This window comes from Ischnura elegans, chromosome 1 (genome assembly GCF_921293095.1).
Source record: "Ischnura elegans chromosome 1, ioIscEleg1.1, whole genome shotgun sequence".
Classification (NCBI taxonomy): domain Eukaryota; kingdom Metazoa; phylum Arthropoda; class Insecta; order Odonata; family Coenagrionidae; genus Ischnura; species Ischnura elegans.
The window spans coordinates 82,454,660-82,473,866 of NC_060246.1; the positions used below are offsets into that span (position 1 = coordinate 82,454,660).

The 19,207-nt window shown below is 38.0% G+C and overlaps 1 protein-coding gene across 1 annotated transcript in view; it reads left to right on the top strand.

Annotated features, from left to right (window-relative positions):
* Nucleotides 1–19,207, top strand: part of LOC124164686 (ADP-ribosylation factor GTPase-activating protein 1) — a 76,636-nt gene that overhangs the window by 4,256 nt on the left and 53,173 nt on the right. Inside the window, exons 6-8 of the mRNA XM_046542021.1 lie at nt 1,776–1,898; nt 2,088–2,147; nt 4,474–4,658. Coding sequence (XP_046397977.1) covers nt 1,776–1,898; nt 2,088–2,147; nt 4,474–4,658 — 368 coding nt within the window. The remainder of the gene's footprint in view (nt 1–1,775; nt 1,899–2,087; nt 2,148–4,473; nt 4,659–19,207) is intronic.

Consider the following 19,207-nt stretch of genomic DNA (forward strand, 5'->3'; position numbering starts at 1 on the left):
CAAACCTGTTTCCCTCATTGTGGTGGGAATGGTTGCCATTATAAGGAAGTTTCCGTGTTTACTCTATTTCTTTTTATTTATTTATTTATTTAGTTAATCCAAAAACAGCACAAGGCCAATTACAGAGGACTGGAGAAACAATTTCATAATATTAAGCGACGTAACCAACAATAACAAAAAATATTTAACAGTATTTACAAATAAATAACAAAGAATAGTCATTGAGTCGTGCGAGGAATAGGGGGAAAATTACGATAGTGAAGGTGCAAATTGGGTGAGGGATGAAAAAAAGGATCAAAATTTGGAACACAATTGGCATAGGAGTTAATGGAAGAAGGAAGTCTGAATAGAAAAGAACGTTTAGAAACAGAAAGGCGGGGGTTGAAACAATGAAATAGATCACTCGACCTCGTCATGCGCAAATGAACACGAAGTGGAAAAAAAGAAAGAAGGTCAGAGGAGTTCTTGTTTCGTGTTCAATCATTTTTTCAAAGTGAATTTTGATAATTTGGTAAATTTTTGGTCCATGTCAATTCTACTGAAGCTGAAATGATTACCTGGTGGTTAAAAAATTATTAATTAATCTCTGAAGGCTTTTATGTTTTTTTTCATGTGATTTTTAAGAGATGCTAATCTAGTGGTTAGTGAGTTATTCAATGTAGATGTGATAATAATTTTATACTGATTGCAATAGATGGTATTAATTAGTTTAGGAAAGTACAGTCTGTTATCCTTTCATCTGATGTTCAAGCTTCAACATGCATAATCATTTCATTGTCACTTAACTTATGCTTTCAGTACCACAGATATAAGTACATATCCTAAAAATCTGGATTAAAGTGTATCAGAATATGCCATCATTTGTCTATAATGGCGTGAGCAGCCATTGGCTTCAATTAATAAACAGCACTACTACGTTAGGCATCAAATTCCCTGTTATCATATATCATTTCTTGTATATTCAGGGATAGATTTTTACCACATTATATCCAGCTCAGGCGTGGGGTCTTTTATGGTTGTGTAACCATATTAATTTTGAATTTTGCTCTGTGCAACTCATGAATACTTTTTGGAATTTTATAGTATAGGGGTCAGTTGTGTGTGGGTGGGTCAAGGTTGGTGTTGGGGAGAAGTCATGGGTGATGCCATTCATTTGGAGTCAGGCATAATTTTTCATGTTTTTTAAATTACTACCTTTGTATTAATTGCTGCATAGCCAAGAGTACTGAAAATGTACTTCCATTGACCCAATTTAATCTGGTACAAACATTATTATTATTAAGGGTGATAAAAGACCTTAAAGGTTGGTGTTTTGGAGAAATGGTGGTTTGTTCTGTGGTTTACATGAACGGTTCTGGATTAATGGAAGGTGTGAGGGTGTGGAGGCCCCCCTCAATCGTTATTTCTGGAAAAATTGAAAATATGAAATTTTTAGGGTGGCTCTTCGATGAAAGTTTTTATTTTAACAGCTTAACAAACACTGTATAAAAGTAATCAGTGTATATCGAAAAGCCACTTGTTGAGGCCTCTTATCAGACCTCATACACATTATTGCTGAGTTGTATTGCATACTACATAAGGGCTGTGGAAAGTAATGAACCACCTCCCCTTCCCCAAACAGTGACCTTAATCTACCCCTGTCAGTCATATCTGCATATATCTTTAGAAGTGGGTTACTTTGAACATATCTACATTAAGTAGAATATTATTTCTGTATTTTTTCTCAGCAGGGATTAAATTTTCATTCCTTAAGCATTATTTGGTGTTCTTTACAGGGCTGGTCTATGTTTTCTGTATCTGCTTCCAAGATAGCAAGCAAAGCAACGGAGGGTGCTATCAAAATTGGAGGAATAGCATCTCAGAAGGTAGCTGATATTAGTGTAACTGTAGGTGAAAAGGTGAGGTTGTGTTTTTCTTATTTTTTGTTTATTGTTTTATAATATTTTATTCTTTGGTTATTCTTTAGATTTTGATATTATGTTATTTATTTTAGATTGGTATTATTTCATTTTGGTTAATTTCATTTTTCTGCTCTTAGTTTTTTTCACTTTTTATGCATTTTGTTTCTGTATTTCTTTTGGTACTAGGTGAAAGATGGGAAGCTGCTAGAAGACGTAAGTCAACAAGTTACCAATATTGCTTACAAGGTAAGCTGAATGCGTGCATTAAAAATTGTTTGACACTCTAGGAAACCAATGATTTGCTTATCACTTCTTAAAGGTGCCACTTTTTTTATAATCTAGGTTTCAACTAACCATAACATTACATGTGCATGCAGCTAGTTGAATAAAAAATGTTATCTAAGAAATTTCCTTGAGGGACATGGTGGGTTTTGTATGACTTGAAAATTATGGCTTATGAGTTGTGAATTAGTTTTTTTTTATAAAATTAGGAGGAGTTGAAAAGCTGACTGGTCTTAAATCATGGAAAAAAACCCAGTTGGGTTAGCAATTGTTTGAAGCATTTCTATGAGCATCCTGGTAGAAAGAACGCAAGTTCAAACAAATTTGTCTGGTACAAATAAATTCATGTTCGATTTAACATTAAATAGATGTTGTACATTATATTCATGAATAGCACAAAATAGAGAAATATGTTGTTTGCAGGGGGCTCAGTTGGTAAAATTATGGTTTACTTAAGTTTAACTTTTAGTCCTACACCCTCTTCCTAGTTTGATGTACAGAGGCACAATAGTATGGGAAATCGAGTAGAGATTTTGTCATTGTTGGGTAAATTGAATGGAAAGAATAGGACCTCGACATGGAGAAAATGAAGTGCTCTATTGTTGGATCACATTATAGGTGCAGGATGAGGCTAGGTTTGATCTTACACTATATAAAGTATAGAATAAATGCACTACATTATAAAATCAACTGATTTGGGTGTTACTTGGTGGAACGGTGAAATGTTCATGGTGAAACAAAACCCAGTACTGTTCCACAAACTTTTTATTATTAGCTGTCAACTAGTTTCGACGTTTATACCGTCATTCTCAAGACTAACAGAGCAATAGCGTACAACGTCCAGCCTTATATACATGTACATGGCAAAAGTGTTAAAGTGGATATTTTATAAATCACCAAATGCACTCTTGCACATAACTCCAAAATTTTGAATGATGTGACTGTATTCAAATGTTCTAATCTTTTATCTAATGTTTTAAAATCTGACTTCTTCCTTGACAATCCTCCTCCTCCCCCCCCCCCCCCCATTAACCTCATTACCGCCTGGCCTTCTATCCGCCTCTCCTCCCTTCCCCCCAGCTTTTATATTTTATGTTTTGACTCTACATTCAACCTGCCCAATCCCCCTCTTCCTTATTTAGGCCCCCCCCCCCCTCCTTCCCTCACACTGTTGTTTGGTATATAAGGCTGGACGTTGTTATGCTATTGCTCTGTTTGTCTTGATAATGACAGTATAAACCTCGAAACTAGTTGACAGCTAATAATAAAAAGTTTGTGGAACAGTACTGGGTTTTGTTTCACCATGAACACTATGTTATGAGATAAACGTACACCAAAAGAGAATAAAAATGATAAAATTGGTGTCGTAATGGACTTTTAATTTGACATTAGTGTTCTATTAAATGCTTACATTGTAATTCTATGCATACTCTTATTCTTCATGGTAGCAAGTGGCACAGGTAGGTGGAATTGGTAATGTCCATCTTAATAGTTTTTTTCTTTATACCAGCTCATTGATTTTTAATCTACAACATTGATCAATGTATGCATATACAGTAGGGTATTTGGGTGAAAAAATGGAATACATATTTATAACTGTAAACCTTTGCAGTAGCAAAGTAGACAAGATTAACAGATCTGCTAGAATTAGATAAAAATGTATTGACGAAGGTTTAAATCATAATTTACTTCATTTTCTAGAAATAACCGTTTGGCCTGCTTTCAGTATACATAATCTCCTCTATCTCTAAATCCTATGGGTGAAGGCATCATTCAAAGTTGGTTATTCAGACATTTGCCAATGACGCACCTGGATCCTGGAATTTAATGTTTTCTTTTGCTTATTGAAGCTACCCTACTTGTGGTTACTTTATTTGAGTCATAGGGTCAATAACTTTCAGGCTCATATTGGTTTCATTCCATCCTATGTTCAATTAATTATCAAAGGAAAGGCTTTATTTGTTGGAAAAATGTAATTCAATTTTTATGTAAATCAGGAACTAAATTATGTGGCCGAATTGAGCAATTGAATGAGTGATATGATTTTATGAAATTGTGAGTTGCTGTTAGACAAGATTTTTTTAATGCTTATCAAGAGTTAATTGTATACCTGCATTTTTTCTCTTGTTCTAAGTGTTCAATTCATCTCACTCTTCAATATTGATTCATGTTCTGTATTGTCTCTAATGAAGTAATTAATATTTTTCATGTGCCTTAACTAACATTGCATACATTTTAGTACCACACGTTATGTTGCTCCTAATTGAGTGACCTTTATATATTCATTTAGGTTGGGGATTTTAGCAAAAAAGGTTGGAGAGAAATCTCTGGTTCAGGGGTCCAAGCTTTGGAGCCCTGTAGTCCAAATAAACCTGGTGGAGAGAAGTCGTCCTTACTTCTGGAAGGAGGTGGTGTTATTGGTGGAAGTGGTGCTATCTCGAGTAGTGGACAACCAGCTGTAGGAAATAATCAAAGGTAAAGATGACTACATATTCTTTTATGTCTCTGCTGTGCTTAACTGCTGATTCATCAAAGTATTTTAACATGTTTGCTGTGGAGCTGAACCTCCCATCCTAGGTTCAGACTGCGGTGTGACCCATCGGTTGGTCACACCTAGGTTTATGCCCTAGCCTTTTCCTAGTGGGGACACCACACTTTTGTGGCCTCTCGTCAAGTGAGAAGGTGGAGGGGAAGTAGATGAACATGGAGCAGCCACTGTTCAGGCTCATACAAACTACAATTTCTAATAACTTCATAAAAAATATCCCCAATCGTTCATGTATTAAACATAATTAAATGATAATAATAAGCAGTTAACAAAATCACTTATCTAAATTTTGTTTGACTAAATTGTCTAACTTACACCGTTACAAATCATACCATTCAGGAATGCATTTACCACATTATAAATACAGCATTTCGTACACAATTTCAAGGATAAATTCAGCAGTCCTTACAGATCCTTTTATAAACAATTGAAATACCAAGATTGATTCATGATAATGTTAATGCTGCTGAAAACTATACTTGAGGCACTCCCTTAGCAGTAAGGTAGGGAGAAAACTCAAAATTGTCAGAATTGAATCATATTAATATGAAAAAGTTGCTACTTGTCACCATGATTATGTACTAAGAAAAAATATTTTGAAATCTTCGTATCTTACTTTCTGTCCACACGTTTCAATCAATCATTTGGAAAAATCGTCAAAAATATGGCTTTTTTTGTATTGTTTAAAAAGAGTTAAATGGATTGTATTGCATTCAAATATGCGATGTGGCCTCCTCTTATGGTCCTTTGCCTAAAAAATACATTATTCCCCTTCAGTGGCGTAGTCAAGTTTTTCTGGAGGAACTAGTCACTTAGAGCAAATACATACATACTTCAGTCATCATCATGAGCTCAAATAAGCATGGACCCAGGGATTGTGGGGTGACATAAAATAGATTGCATCTTGGTGGGATGGGCTACGAATATTGTGAAAAATTCATGCAGCTTCTCAATGGCAAATGCAGTTTCAGTTCACATCTTTGAGAAATGTAATGTAGGGTCTTAAAATTTAAAAGGGCATAAGAAGGAAGTAGGAGAAGGGAACTTAGAGAGGGTTTACCAAAAACTGGTGGAGTATGTTGTATAGGAGAGAAGAGAGAGGAGGTTGCTCAGCTGTACTAAGGCAGGATCATGATCAGTTAGCAGATGAGGGCCAACCATAACCACCCCTTAAAGCATATCCTCCCTGTGGCATTTCCTTTGGTATTTCTTTAGCTCCTTCTGCCGTATGGGGTATATTTGATGTGAGATCTGTGCTCCATCATAGGTAATGAATGTTATGTTTCTGAATGCTGTAACCCTATTGTTTACTGGATTACCCCGTAGCATTTCATGTTATAGGAAATTACAATCGGTCCTTGCCTCTTCACCTCCAATCCCCCCAGTTATGATACCTTTGTAAAGATTAAGATCTCAAAAGTTAATGGCTCATGCAGTACCTATTAAATTTCAGTGACATCAATCTTGTGCATCATCCCCCACAAAAAAGCCGTCAACTGTACCTCCACCAATATTCCTTGACTTTCCATCTTATTGAGTTGTCATCAAACTGTCGACAGTTGTGTAAGATCCAGGTGAAATTCGTCACTTTTTCAATGGAAACCTGAAAGATAATTGATATATCTTCATGCATTTTTCAAATCCCTATCCAAATGTTTTATTGGCTGCTAAAATTTTTCCTATCTAACTTGTGCCGTATTGTTCCTCAGTGGATGGCACAGCTACTCTCCCAAGGTACTGTTTACTCTTCCGTGGTTTTAATTTGGATTTTTGGAACACTAAACCTTAAAACAACATCTTGGATGTCAAATTATTTTAACTTAATCGACTTATCATTTTAGTTTTAAATTATGTTAATTTAGTGATTTAATATTTTTCGGATACCCTTCCACACTGTGACATCATCCATTTTGTCCAATAGATCATCTACCTTTGCACTTGAGCCCATGTTTTATTGAAGGTATTCCACCGGTCAAGGTAAGTCTAAATGGAGCATTTTGTGAAACACCTTTGTCTGTTCCTCTTCCAAAAATGAACTGCCTCTTACAATTCCCAGTGAGGCCAACTCCTTTTCTACATTTTGTGCATAATTCTCTTCTCTTACTCCATACTTTTTAAATTCCCCATTAAGTTTGTGTGCCATGATTTTATTAATTTTAAGGATCTTTTTGGTGTATTTTTTTTATAGTTTTGGCAATCCTTTAACCATCACTAATAAAGTACCTATCTCTCATTAAGGGGGTGGAGACAGAGAGAATGGGGGTTACGAATGAATAAGCAAGCAAGCATGCTGTCCCTACCCTCAAAATTTGCTCTTCCCTTCTCGGTGGCGGCGGGGTAACGTTCTCGCCTGCCAAACAAGAGGTCGCGGGTTCGAGTCCCGCCTGGGTAGGTTTCCCCAGTCCAGGGCATGGTCGTTTGTGTACGTTTACTTGTTACATTTGTTGAAAACCCCGGTGTAAAATGGCCATTAAGAGCTGTATCCGGTGGTTTGAAAAAAAAATATATATATATATTACAGTTGGGGTAGGGAAAGAAAATTTCGATGGTAGGGTCAACAGACTTGCTTGCTTATCCTTCACAATCCCAATTCTTCCTGTGGCGTAGTCCCTACCCCGACTGTATCATGTTTATCAATCTGTACTTTGCTGATGTTCGACACCTCGAGAGTGGTAATTACCAGTTGAAACTGGGGCCATTGTGTATCTTATTATAGTGTGGAAAATTAAGAAAGAAATATTCTTTAATTTACCTGATTGAATAATTTCACATGAGAAAAACTGTGTATTGCTTTTTCCTATATTCCTCTACACACACACATATCTTGAATGCCTCCTACCTTTTATCACCATCTTTCCTCATTGCCTTGGCACTACACCCGGGTCAATATTACATTTATATTGAAATTAACTTGAAGATTGTGTAGTAATATTGATACCTAGGTCATTATATATTTTACAATCTTGGAAATTTTCAACTATTTATTTCAAAATGAAAAAATTACTCCCCATCTCGCTTGAATCTTCGGATTTTATACAAGATTATATTTTTCCCCCCGCCCTTTATTTCGATTTTTTTTTCGCATGCCTCTTGTCGCGATTTGATTGCCACCCCCCCCGCCGGCTGCAGCTGTCGCACCAAAAGTTAATATTCAGTGCCGCATGGACGTGTTCGTTGCGATCATTTAGAGGATCTCATGGAGGTGTCGCCCGCATGGAATATGGTGCGCAGGTGACACCAACTCCGCCCGCCTCCGCTGCGCGCTCTTCTTCGCTTAGTTCCGTTAATGATCGATGACACCCTCGTGACCTTTTGCCGCTCCGCCTCACCTGCTCCCGGCGCCCTTCAGTCGTCGACGTGTTGCAGAACCTTCCGCCCTTTCCCCCCCTTCGCCCCTCCGCCCTTTCGCCCTTCCCCTTTGGGGTCTTTTGCGCGAATTTCTGGAAAGGTCTGTTCGACCATTAAGTTTTATCGAGAGTCCCTCCGCTGAAAATGTCGACGCTTGGGAGCTTTGGGACCATTCGCGAATGTCAAGGAGGGCATATATTTGTTTCCCAATGATGAACCTCCATTGTAAAAAAGGATGACTTTTTGCGGTTTCGGCAATCGGTATGTGTTGGACAAGCCCTCATGATTCGAAGCTCCAGTCGGTCTCCTTTAACGTATGCTATTGAATTTTCGTGAAAGTCACGGGTAGGTAAGTCCGTGTGGTCATGATTTTTTTCTTTTAAGAATATCTTTCGTGTATTTTTTATAGTTTTGATCGAATAAGGAAAACTTCTAATTACATTTGCCGTTTGCGTTCATACTGATGACTATGCCGTGGTGATTTACCCTTGGGTGCGAAACAACGTAACAATTATCTCTTGCTCAATTCGTCTATTCGAACAATGTTTATCCTCATAAGTTGGTGTGAAATTTGAATTGAGAGCGCTCTGCGAATTAAGTTGTGTGAAATTCTCATGAACTGAATGGGGAAAATTTCCTTTTCCTTTGCTCGTGCAATACAGTGCGAAGTTCTGATGATCATAAATTCGTATTACCAAAAGTTTTGCGCGGAGGATTTCTAGAAGTCTACTCGTGTTTTCACACGGGACCATCCGGGCAATACTCACTACGCCACCTCGCCCCAGACTCAATATTGCTACATTACGCTTGTTTTTTGACTATATCCTCTTTACAATTGTATTCAACAGCAACTTACTATGTGCTTCCATAATTCTAGCTCTTAAATGAAGCTTAATATCATTCTTATTTGAGAATATATCCACATTGCGCTTAAATATAGTGAATGTGTGTAAGTAAATGTATGGTGAATTATAGATAAGCGCCCAATCAGATGCACTGTAATAAACGGAAATGAAAGGGAATTTGATTTTGAATTTCCTCAATATTTATAGAAAATATCCTTTGATTGTTGATATCCTTTGATCCTCCTGTTCCTTCATTTTGTGAGGGCTCTAGCCAATAAATGGAACAGTTCATGTGAAAATAGTGTTCTAAGTGGAGTTCATTTACCGATCGTCAAAAGCATGCCTTTTTCTGACAAAGCCGGATGAAAAAGTTGTTAATGCGAATATGAAATAAGGAAACGCCAAATGTTGATGAAGGCAGTGGTGCTGTAAGCGTAACTAGATTTCCGGGTTGTCCTCCGCGTCGATTCATCTTCGTGCCGACAGTTTCGCTGGCGTTGCAGCGGGCGTCTTCAGGTTTCTTCAGGCGTCTTCAGGTTTGAAGCTACGCGGAGGACAACCCGTTAAACTTACTGCGCCTAGGAAACGCCACATAAATCCCCTTTCATCGCCATTTATTCCAGTACAACCGATTGGGTAGTGACGGAGATACAATACCTAACTCAAATTCGAGTACTTCGAGTTTTTGCAAGGACATTTGTAGGTGACTCCACAATAACTGAATGCGGAGTCCAGCATTGAAACACCCAATTTCGGTATTATATCGGAAAAAGTCAGCAAATGAAATAATATTTGATGGATTTTATTGAAGTTTTGGTACTAATGAGCAATAAATTTTCTAGAATAAAATCCCAAGTCGAAATGGACGATTTGTAAGCAAACGCTCTCACCGGAATGAACCAATCACCATCAGAACTGTCTCGTGATTTCGGATTTGGTCCTGTGCGCCGAAATATAATATGTCTCTAACACATATTTTCTCTGAAATCAACACAGTCTTCACAATATTATTTGATATCTTTTCCACTTGTCCTTTTCTAGCTCATCGGACCGTGACTCGGCAAGCGATAGCTATGTCAGCCCTCTGTCTTGAGAATTTCGGAATCAACTTTCCAACCTTGTTCTTCCTTTTGTGCTCACGCCGAAACTCGTCCTTGTCCGTGGCCGGAATGTCCTTGTAAAGATTCAGGTCTCTAAAGTTAATGCCTCCTGAAGTTGTTAAGTTTCCGTGGGTGCATTGTTTTGGGGGATATTCGTGACTACCCACCAAATTCGAAGCGTGACCATGGCTTCGATGATGTTTTATGCGCGCTCTCTAATTGGACTGTGCTTAGGTTATCTATACCCACGTAAAAATGTTTCTCTATTCATCATCCTTGAATTTTCATGATGTATTTCATTATTATTGGCTTTGTTTGACACAACTTCGCATTTCACTCCCTCGCCTCCTGTGCGAATTTCTACCGATCTTTTTTATGGTTCTGTGTATGAAATTACATGCAAAGAAGGCTGCGGTAATGTCGCCTGGTGAATATGCTCAGTTCCGGCAGAATGTATAAAATTGAACTTCTACGCGCAGCAGCAGTAAGGCTGAACTTTACAGCCTAAAGCCATTAAAAACTTTCCTTTGGATATTTTAATGGGATTTGAGTGGTGATGGGGTGTCAAGCAGCCTCAGCAGCCTCGCTCATTGTAATTTTCTCAGAATATCATCGGCTACTATCCTTGGATGCGTCAAATAATTCTCTCGTCTCTTACGCGACAGGGAATTTTCATAAAGAGCTGGCAGCCGAAATATTTTTATGAATTTATTTCACTTTCGTTTATGGATTCTGCGGAGTTCGCTCGATCGATATTATTTAAAAAAAACTATGTTGTCTTCAGGAGAAGAATACCTTTCCACTAATGTCGCTTTTACACGTAACGTCAGATGAATCTTTTGAGGAAGCATGCCATCAGTGAGAGTAGTATTCTGGAAATGATTTCAGAAATTAAGTCGATGTGTAATGAGAACTGAGATCTTTTCTCTTTATAAGTTGATGAATGCTGTGAAGTTCTCACATTTATGATAAAGCCTATGTGTTGTTCGAAAGGAATATAGAAACGGAAACCTAAAACTGGAAAATAAATCTGAAACAGAAACGTAAGTCACGAGCTGGGCTGAGATTGCTGAGCATTTCAGACCTATGTTATGGTTTTACTAATGTATTACAGTAGTAATACATGTGTATTTGTATATGGTAGTACTTATGTATTACAGTACGTAAGTAATACCATAAAGTATGGAATTTAAAGTAATACTATATCTTACAGAATGGTATAATTAAATCCCTATAATCTTTAATTCACAGTGTCCGGCGATATCTGGTGGAAATGTTTTATATCCATGAGAATAAAATAAAATGGTAAATTTCCACACAATTTTATTTTATTCTCATGCCTATAATCTAAGCTTTTGATTTGGAAAAAATGCTACATAATTTAGTAATCTGCGCCTAAATTATGCGAAAAGCTTACCTTTTCTCGCATTAGTGTAAAATACGCAGAAAAGAGAGCGTAATTAATGGTTATGACCTAAGGGTTTCTCAACCCCTTTTTAACCTTTCAGTAATTACTGAAGATTTATTTCATTTACTAGCGAAATTAACCCATTGAACCCGAATAATTTCGACAATATAATAATAATCTTTGAAAACTATTGTATTCTAATGTGATATGTTGTCGTTCAGTCTAGCTGTCGGAGATTGCGTGGTTTTGTGTGAAAAACCCTAATGACGAATCGATATCTTCATTGCGTTAGCTTGTTGCCCTCTCGTCCTCTTGCCATTCTTTTTCTCATCTTGCTTTGATCTGGGAAGTTCGAAGTGTAAATCAGGTAGTGCAGCTCCGTCGTGATGATGGAGCGTGTCGTGACCATTGGTGGATCGAAGAGAACGATGCCCGTGTTTTCATGGAAAATAGACAAATCATAGTAATTAAAGATGTTTTTCTGCCCTGAATTTTACTACTCCAGCTCGGTGTACATTTCTGAAACGTGCATAGTATTGGTTTCATGTATTTAAAAATTTCGAAGAGGAATTCCTGAACTTTTCGTGTATAAGGCAGAGGTGGGTGGGTAATTATCCCTCCAAATTAAGCATTTTTTATTTTTTATTAGTTCAATAGTTTTTGTATCCTTAAATGTCTTAAATAGTTCAATTTCAGATGTTTTTCAGAATAGAAACGAAATTTTAGGCTCTAAATGCGTAAAAATAGAGTATTTACTCGGGAGAAAGTACCTCACATACCTCCTGGACCCGGGTCTGGAACTCTTTCCTCCTAAATTCGATTCTGAATCCGCCCCTGCTAAAAGGTTTGCATTAACCCTAGGAGAAGTGATAATCCGCGTAACATACAGTTTGATAATTTTCTTTACAATAGGGTAGTTTCCTTCATCAAAGAAAACGAAAGGCATTGATTGCGATTCCTTACCCACCATTAGTGTATTCATAATACACAAATTATTTGATTTTTGAAATACCGGTTTAGACGAATGGCAAGGGTCAAATTTTATCCTCACTTGAAAAAGGCCAGATTGGCGCCCATGCGATTCCACTCCACATGACGTCACAGGGACCTAGTTTCTACACGAGAGGATAGGTGTTATACATCGTTTGAGGTTACCAATGCATGCATGAGGCACAGAGCTCAGGGAAACATGTCTTAATAATCACCTATTAAAACTGGCTAAGGTCGGAAAGTTTTCTTCGTTTGATAAGGTATTAATAAACCTTTTTTAAGCAAAGCGCTACCATCCAGCAAGGTACTCTGCTACCCGCTAGCAGCCTGCGACGTATCAGCGCTAAGCCTCGCCTCTAGGTCACATCACCGGGCGGGAGGGGGAACCAGAAATACAACGTACGGAGATATTTCCCGGCATTCATACTTAAGCGTCGCGTTTTCGCGCGCTTGAAAATTTTCACTTTTCATTTAATCGCGAAAAATAGATTTTGTCATTTAAAAATCTAAAAGCGTGAAATACGTACTCCAGGAGTAATAATCTTTCGATTAAGGCAATAAAAAAATAATAGGAAACCACCCTATTCTCACCCGTACTCATTTTTTCCCTGAAAAATGATATTGTTGCTTTTTTTGTCGCATACATATTGGTATTACATCCCATCCCTGTGCATCGACATGGAAGTCATCCATCTCATGGATATCGTAGCTCTTAAAACGGCTCAATTCTCCCTGTCCTTGTGAGTCCTCGTCCGGAACGCCGTCCAGTTAACAATGCGAGAGTATTGAATTGATCTCGCTTTCAATGCAGTGATATCAGATCCTGCCTTGCAAAATCATTAATCGCGCGTTAGGCAACAATATTCTTTCATCGGCGTGGAAAGGTTTTTACGGAGGAACGGTTGGGTGAAGGCGGGTTCAACCGCGTTTATCGCGTGGACTATCAAGGCTTCGGTTGTGGTGAATGCCGGAACGATTGAGTCGCCCTCGAAAATTCCTCGCTCTAGCTTCTGTTGATCTTTGTATCGTGTGTGGTGACTGAAGTTTTCGAAGCCAATTTTCATGTATCAGCGTGTATATAGCGTTTTTTCTCTAGAAATTAGGAATTATTTTAAATGTCAAGTTTCCTGACGGTTAAGGTAGGTTTATTAGGAGAATTTTGCGAACCATCTCGTCCAGTCTCCCCTCTCTAATCGGACTCTTCTTTTCAATGCATGGGGAGCGTGTATTGTGGGTTTTTGCGCTTGGCTGCTGATCGAAGGGCACCTGAGTTCGATTTCTGTGTGATGCCTTCGGACACCTCACTTAGATATAAAAATACTCGAAGAGCGAGATGGTCCAGGCAACTGAATCCTTTTTCCTGGATGTGTAAAATTCGTAAGATTGCGTCTAGAGCCTGAATCACACGATATTTTTTTCCATCCCTTCCGAGGGACAGCTTCAGGAATCGCTTCAATTATTGAAGAAAGATGACAGTTTCACGCGGTCATTTTCCGCGATGGCTCGAGGGATGAAAATACCATCCCTTTTTCCATCACTCGGCATCCCTCTTTCCGTCGCTGGCACCGTTCTTCTACCAATCAGAACTCACGGCCGTTAAAAGTGATTGCAACGCCACGCTTGGATTTTAAATGAGTGATAGTTGGAGATACGGAAGGTGACAGAATAAGCGATGGAAAAAATACGGTGATAATAACGGTGTGATGCAGAAAACTAAGGGTCGATCGATCACTCTTTTGGTCGCAGAAAACCTACAGCTATCATTCGGAATGACGGAAAAATTGATAGTGTAATTCAGGCGTAAGTCTCGAGTTACCTCTATCCTCACCCATTCAAACCAACCTTCGAACTGAATCACTGAGTGAGGGTTCCAATTCACATTAAGGCCTTCTCCCTTTCACTCCATGCATAATTTTCTCTTTTTTTTCCTCAACCCTCTTCCACAACACGGTATTTGTATCCTCTCCTCGTCCGTAGTCTAATCCTAGTCTTATCCTTGTAAGTATAAGATTCATCCGAGCCTCCGTACCTCCTCGCTTTACATGTTCAGCTCTGAAGTCGTCCCTTTTCCTCCCCTCAACCGGTTACGATCTTTGCGTATCATTCCCATTTGCTCCTATTGGGATCATTGCTTTGATATGAGAAGGTCGCTTCCAGTAGATCTATATGCTTTTCAAAATTGTGGTAAATCGCGATGACCCTCGATTTTCCAATATTATCCGCTGTACATCTTATCCCTACTTAAAATTCATGCCACATCTCTGCTTCTCCGATAAATGTTCGTATATTTTTACTCATTCGACTTTTTATGATTTTTTTAATTTATTGGTTGTAATTTTTTCATTTGGATTTAAGGTCTGAAAACATCTAAAATTTGGGCAAATAGTGAATTACGCCATCAGCGCCAAAAACCGTATAAAACTGTATGAATTTGTGATAAATCGCATTCTCGAAAATCAAACAGCTCTTCGACAAACATCATTAATCACTTTCTCGTTAGCGTTTCAAAAGGAGGTTTATAATTTTTCTTTCCCCCACTCATTCAGTCATATATATAATTCTTCCGTTGTCATAATAAATATTCTTACAGCCTCTGTCTCATGCCTGACACGACAGTCCCTTATGGCAACACTTCCTAGTTCAACTTCGCGTCGTTAGCTGTATGTAGAATGGGCTCGAGGAGTATTATAAGACATTTTCTTGATAACATCCGATCAATGTGTATGATATGGCATGTTTTTTTTGTTGTTTCGCTTCCGTCAACGGATGGGGTTCAGGTCACTGTCTTGCAATTAGTAGTGGTGCATTGGAAATCCTCATTTCCCTCGCGTGGGCCTAACCTCATAAACTTCGCTTCCGGCGGCCTATCGCAATAAGAGAGGAATATAGGGATTTGAGCTTCACCCAGAAATTGTTATGCGTATCAACTACCCTTTGTCGATTTATGCGCACGTATTTGTGGTTCAGTTCGTCGCTCTTTCACTCATTGTATTCGATTTAGGAAATTTTATGTATTTGGTTCGGATTACTAAAAGAAATTGCCATGTTTTTTTATTGGTAAAAAGCATATGTCTCCTTGTTATGATTTTCTATCGAGTTTTTCACTTGCTTTTAGCCCTCAAGTACTTGCGTTAGACTATATTTGTCTTAACTCGCCATTAGTGCTGCCGTACAATAACGATACGATCATCGTTGGAATTCGATCGATGAAGGTCGGTTTACATGGAGCTCTTCTCTAATTACCACCGCCATTTCCTCAATAAATTTCCGTATTTATGTTAATTAAATGCATAAATTGTAAAGTAGGCACATCTGAAAATCATCCCAATGATATATATTAATGATGACTACTAACGCCGCTAATTATTTGGCAATGAATTTTAAATGAGGGCTGTATGAAATTTTCTTTCTATAATCACCATGGATTCTCGTCCTTAATCTTCAGTAGCTATTTTTTTACTGAAAATCTATGCGTCTTAATTTTCAAAACATACTTTATTAATTTCGGAAAAAGATGGAAATTCATCCCTTCCTCTATTTCCATTCAAATAGGTTGTACATCGCAATCCTCATTCCGGTAATTTTATAAGTATTCATTATTTTTTATGTTAAATTCCGATGTCAGGGTGGTTGCCCTCATTTTCCAGTCCTTGGTTTTTTGTGAGATAGGGTAGTAACCATCTGTTGGTACGCACTACCATTGTTTGAAAGAGAAACATCGCAACATTAGCTGTTTGCTTCGAAAAAAACCGAAGTCTTCCCGTTAAACTTTTATTTTTCGTGTAAACAGATTTCTATGTATTCCTCCATTGCTGCTCTCCCTCCTACTGCACCTCAACTTTCCTTTAAAGGAATGCAGCGATTCATTTCAATTCCTACCAGGCTCACGTGTTATCTCGGTAGATATCTGTAATAACTTGGTACAGTGCACTGACTTAATATATTTTCATTCCGTCGGAGAATTTTTTCAAAACTCAGTGCGTGTTTTATCTCAGACTGACAGTTCTGATAATTCATCAAAGTTAGCGTGGGAAGTCAGCGTTGAGAGCTTTCATTTGTTTCGAAGCAGTAATGAAGGCAATTCGCGTGGCGTCTCGTTTGTTAGGCAATATGCTAAGGTCGACATTTGAGTTAAGTAACTATAGGCTTATTTTAGGCTCGTATTGAAATTCAATTGTTGTCGATATCAGTATGTGTTTTGCTCAGAATTAATAAACTCCGTGATGATGAGCGGCTTGCAGAAGATGGAGTCAAACACGGTATTTTTTTCGGGTACGTCCGTAGAAAACTTATAGGGGGGTTTATGTGAAAATTAATAGAATTTTTTTTCCATTCTGATAACTGCACGTGATATTGAGCTTATTCTTTAAAAAAATAATAAAAACGCAAATAACGCCTAATAAGTGGCTACAGTTGTAATGTACTATATCAATTAGTTTTAGAAGAACCAATTTTTTTGTGGATCAACTTGGCCTGTGCGAAAAGATGATTGGCATCCAAATCTGTCTATTGAATCTTAGAGAATACTATTTCTCTTCAGGCTTCTTCCTTAAACGTTTTAGATTAGTGGAACATATGGCGTCATCTCTTGTCACATCGTATTTGCCAAGCATAAGGCTTGCATTCAAATGTTATGAGGTCGTCGCATTAAGGTTCCGAAGAAAGCGTTTGTGGTTCATGAAAAAATATTCCTTGCATTAACCACGTCACGCAGGCCGTGAGTGAGTCGGATTACTGCGACGGTCCGTCCATCGTGTTGAAGCCGGATGAGACAGGAAAAGCTGTCGCAGTCACGACAGTGGAATTCATTCTCGAGGAGGCAACCCGTCGCTAACTATTCTACACAGAAAGGGTGGAGGATTAGTTTTTTTTTATCTCTATCATAACATTGGAAATTGTCTCCGTGCGGCTTGTACCGAGTACTCATACAGAGGATACCTAATGAAATTGGTAGTTCCTTCGCCATTTGTGACGATCAAACATTAAATGTGACGCTGGCCTCAACGTTATTCCCACGCTGAATAAACTTCCCCTCATCCTCACTCGTTTGTCATATATTTCAAGGTTGTTGTGAATGTAGCGAATGATATTGATTCCATCGCTAGTTGTCGTCAATTTTTAGTCCTTTTATTGTTTTCACCCCTTGCTTTTCACTCGTAATAAACGTGGAATGACTTGTACTCTCGCTTTTCTCCATCTTATAGCCCTTTAGTCTTAGCTTTAGTGTTGTTATCGTAAAGGGAGGAAATAGCGTAGATAAGAAGTGGAGCAAAAATTTCCTCGTTAGCAATCATTCCCCATATTCAGTATAGGAACTCAGACTCATCAAAGTATGAACTTCATTAGTCATATTTTTAATTGACTCGATACCTTTGAACTCTCACATCAATTCTCATTGGAATGGAGTTTTTGGGTAGCCTTTTCTATGTTAAGCACGGTGCCCAGTTTTAGAATACCAAATTTTGAAAGTCCATTTTGGGTAAATGCCCAATTTGGGCCATGAATGGTTTACGTGTTGTGGGTGGGACTTCGTGATTATTTTGTGTGTCATTTTAAGACGTTTTGATGTTGTATCATCATTTTAAGCGAAGGAATTTTTCTGGTCATTTGACTTCGTGCCATGTTATCAGGAGGAGGCGGCGAACACCTAAATATGTATGATCTTAGATTTTCCCGGCGTATCAGTTGCGTATCAGTATCAGAATATGGTTTAGATAGATAGATATTGATTGCAAGCTATATGCTGCAATTTGAAGGTACTTTCGTGTGTTAGTTTTTATTTTACCATTTTGTACTATTGTCCTCTTATATGTTTATGGCAGCGTCAGCGGAAAGCTTTCTTGATGTGTATTTTCTGTGGAATTCGGTTTCGTATGTTGAAGTCTGCTTTCCGTTAAGTCATGTGATCACACGATTGAGATGGTATTCCAGTCAGCCGGTGCCAAGTGTTTCTTTCTTGGGGCGAAAATAGAGTTCATCTTGAGCGCAGTACCTATACGTGGGTCTAATTATTTGAGGCTTTGATGCTGCTTTTCTGCAATAATAAGTTTCATGTACCATTAACTTATGTGTAAAGTCTAATGTTCATATTTTTCGAAATGCATAAATTTTACTTAAATTCTATGCGTACTCGTGAAAAAGGGAAAAAATGTATTGTTTGTGATTCTGTTTTTTCTGGTGTTAGTGTAAACGAGTACTCCTTTCTGGTGTAAACCAACCTGGCGGTGCTAAATGATTCATTCAATTATTTGGGTAGTGTCTTATAGTATTTATATATGTAGTGTCTCATCTTATTTTGGTAATATATGTGCCGGGATATTTAGGAATTAGGTGTTAAAATTGAATTTATTTCGATGTCCACGATTTAGATTCATGTATCACTTTTTTCTCGCCTAAAAAAGTCGCAGTTGCGCGTCTATTCCTCAAAATCGAATGTTAAGAATGAAAGCGGTATGCGAGGTCATCTTTGTGACTCCCAAGTGTCACACCGTTATTCTGGGATGTGCAAGGATAAAAATAAATGGCCCAGAATTGAAGTTACGTAATTTCAGGAAAATAGGGCCATGTTCTGCGAGCTTGAGAAGGTAGCGAGTTGGCTGAGGAAACTCGATGCAGTAATGGGTTGTTCGACTAATGAGTATAATGTTCTGTGGATATGAGTTGCGGTAGTGATGCTTGAATTAATTTTAAATAGAGTGGGGAGAATAAGGAAAGTTATGAGCGGGGCTTTTCAATATGCAATAATACTACAATACCTAATTCCTCGTTTAATCCTACACATTTAA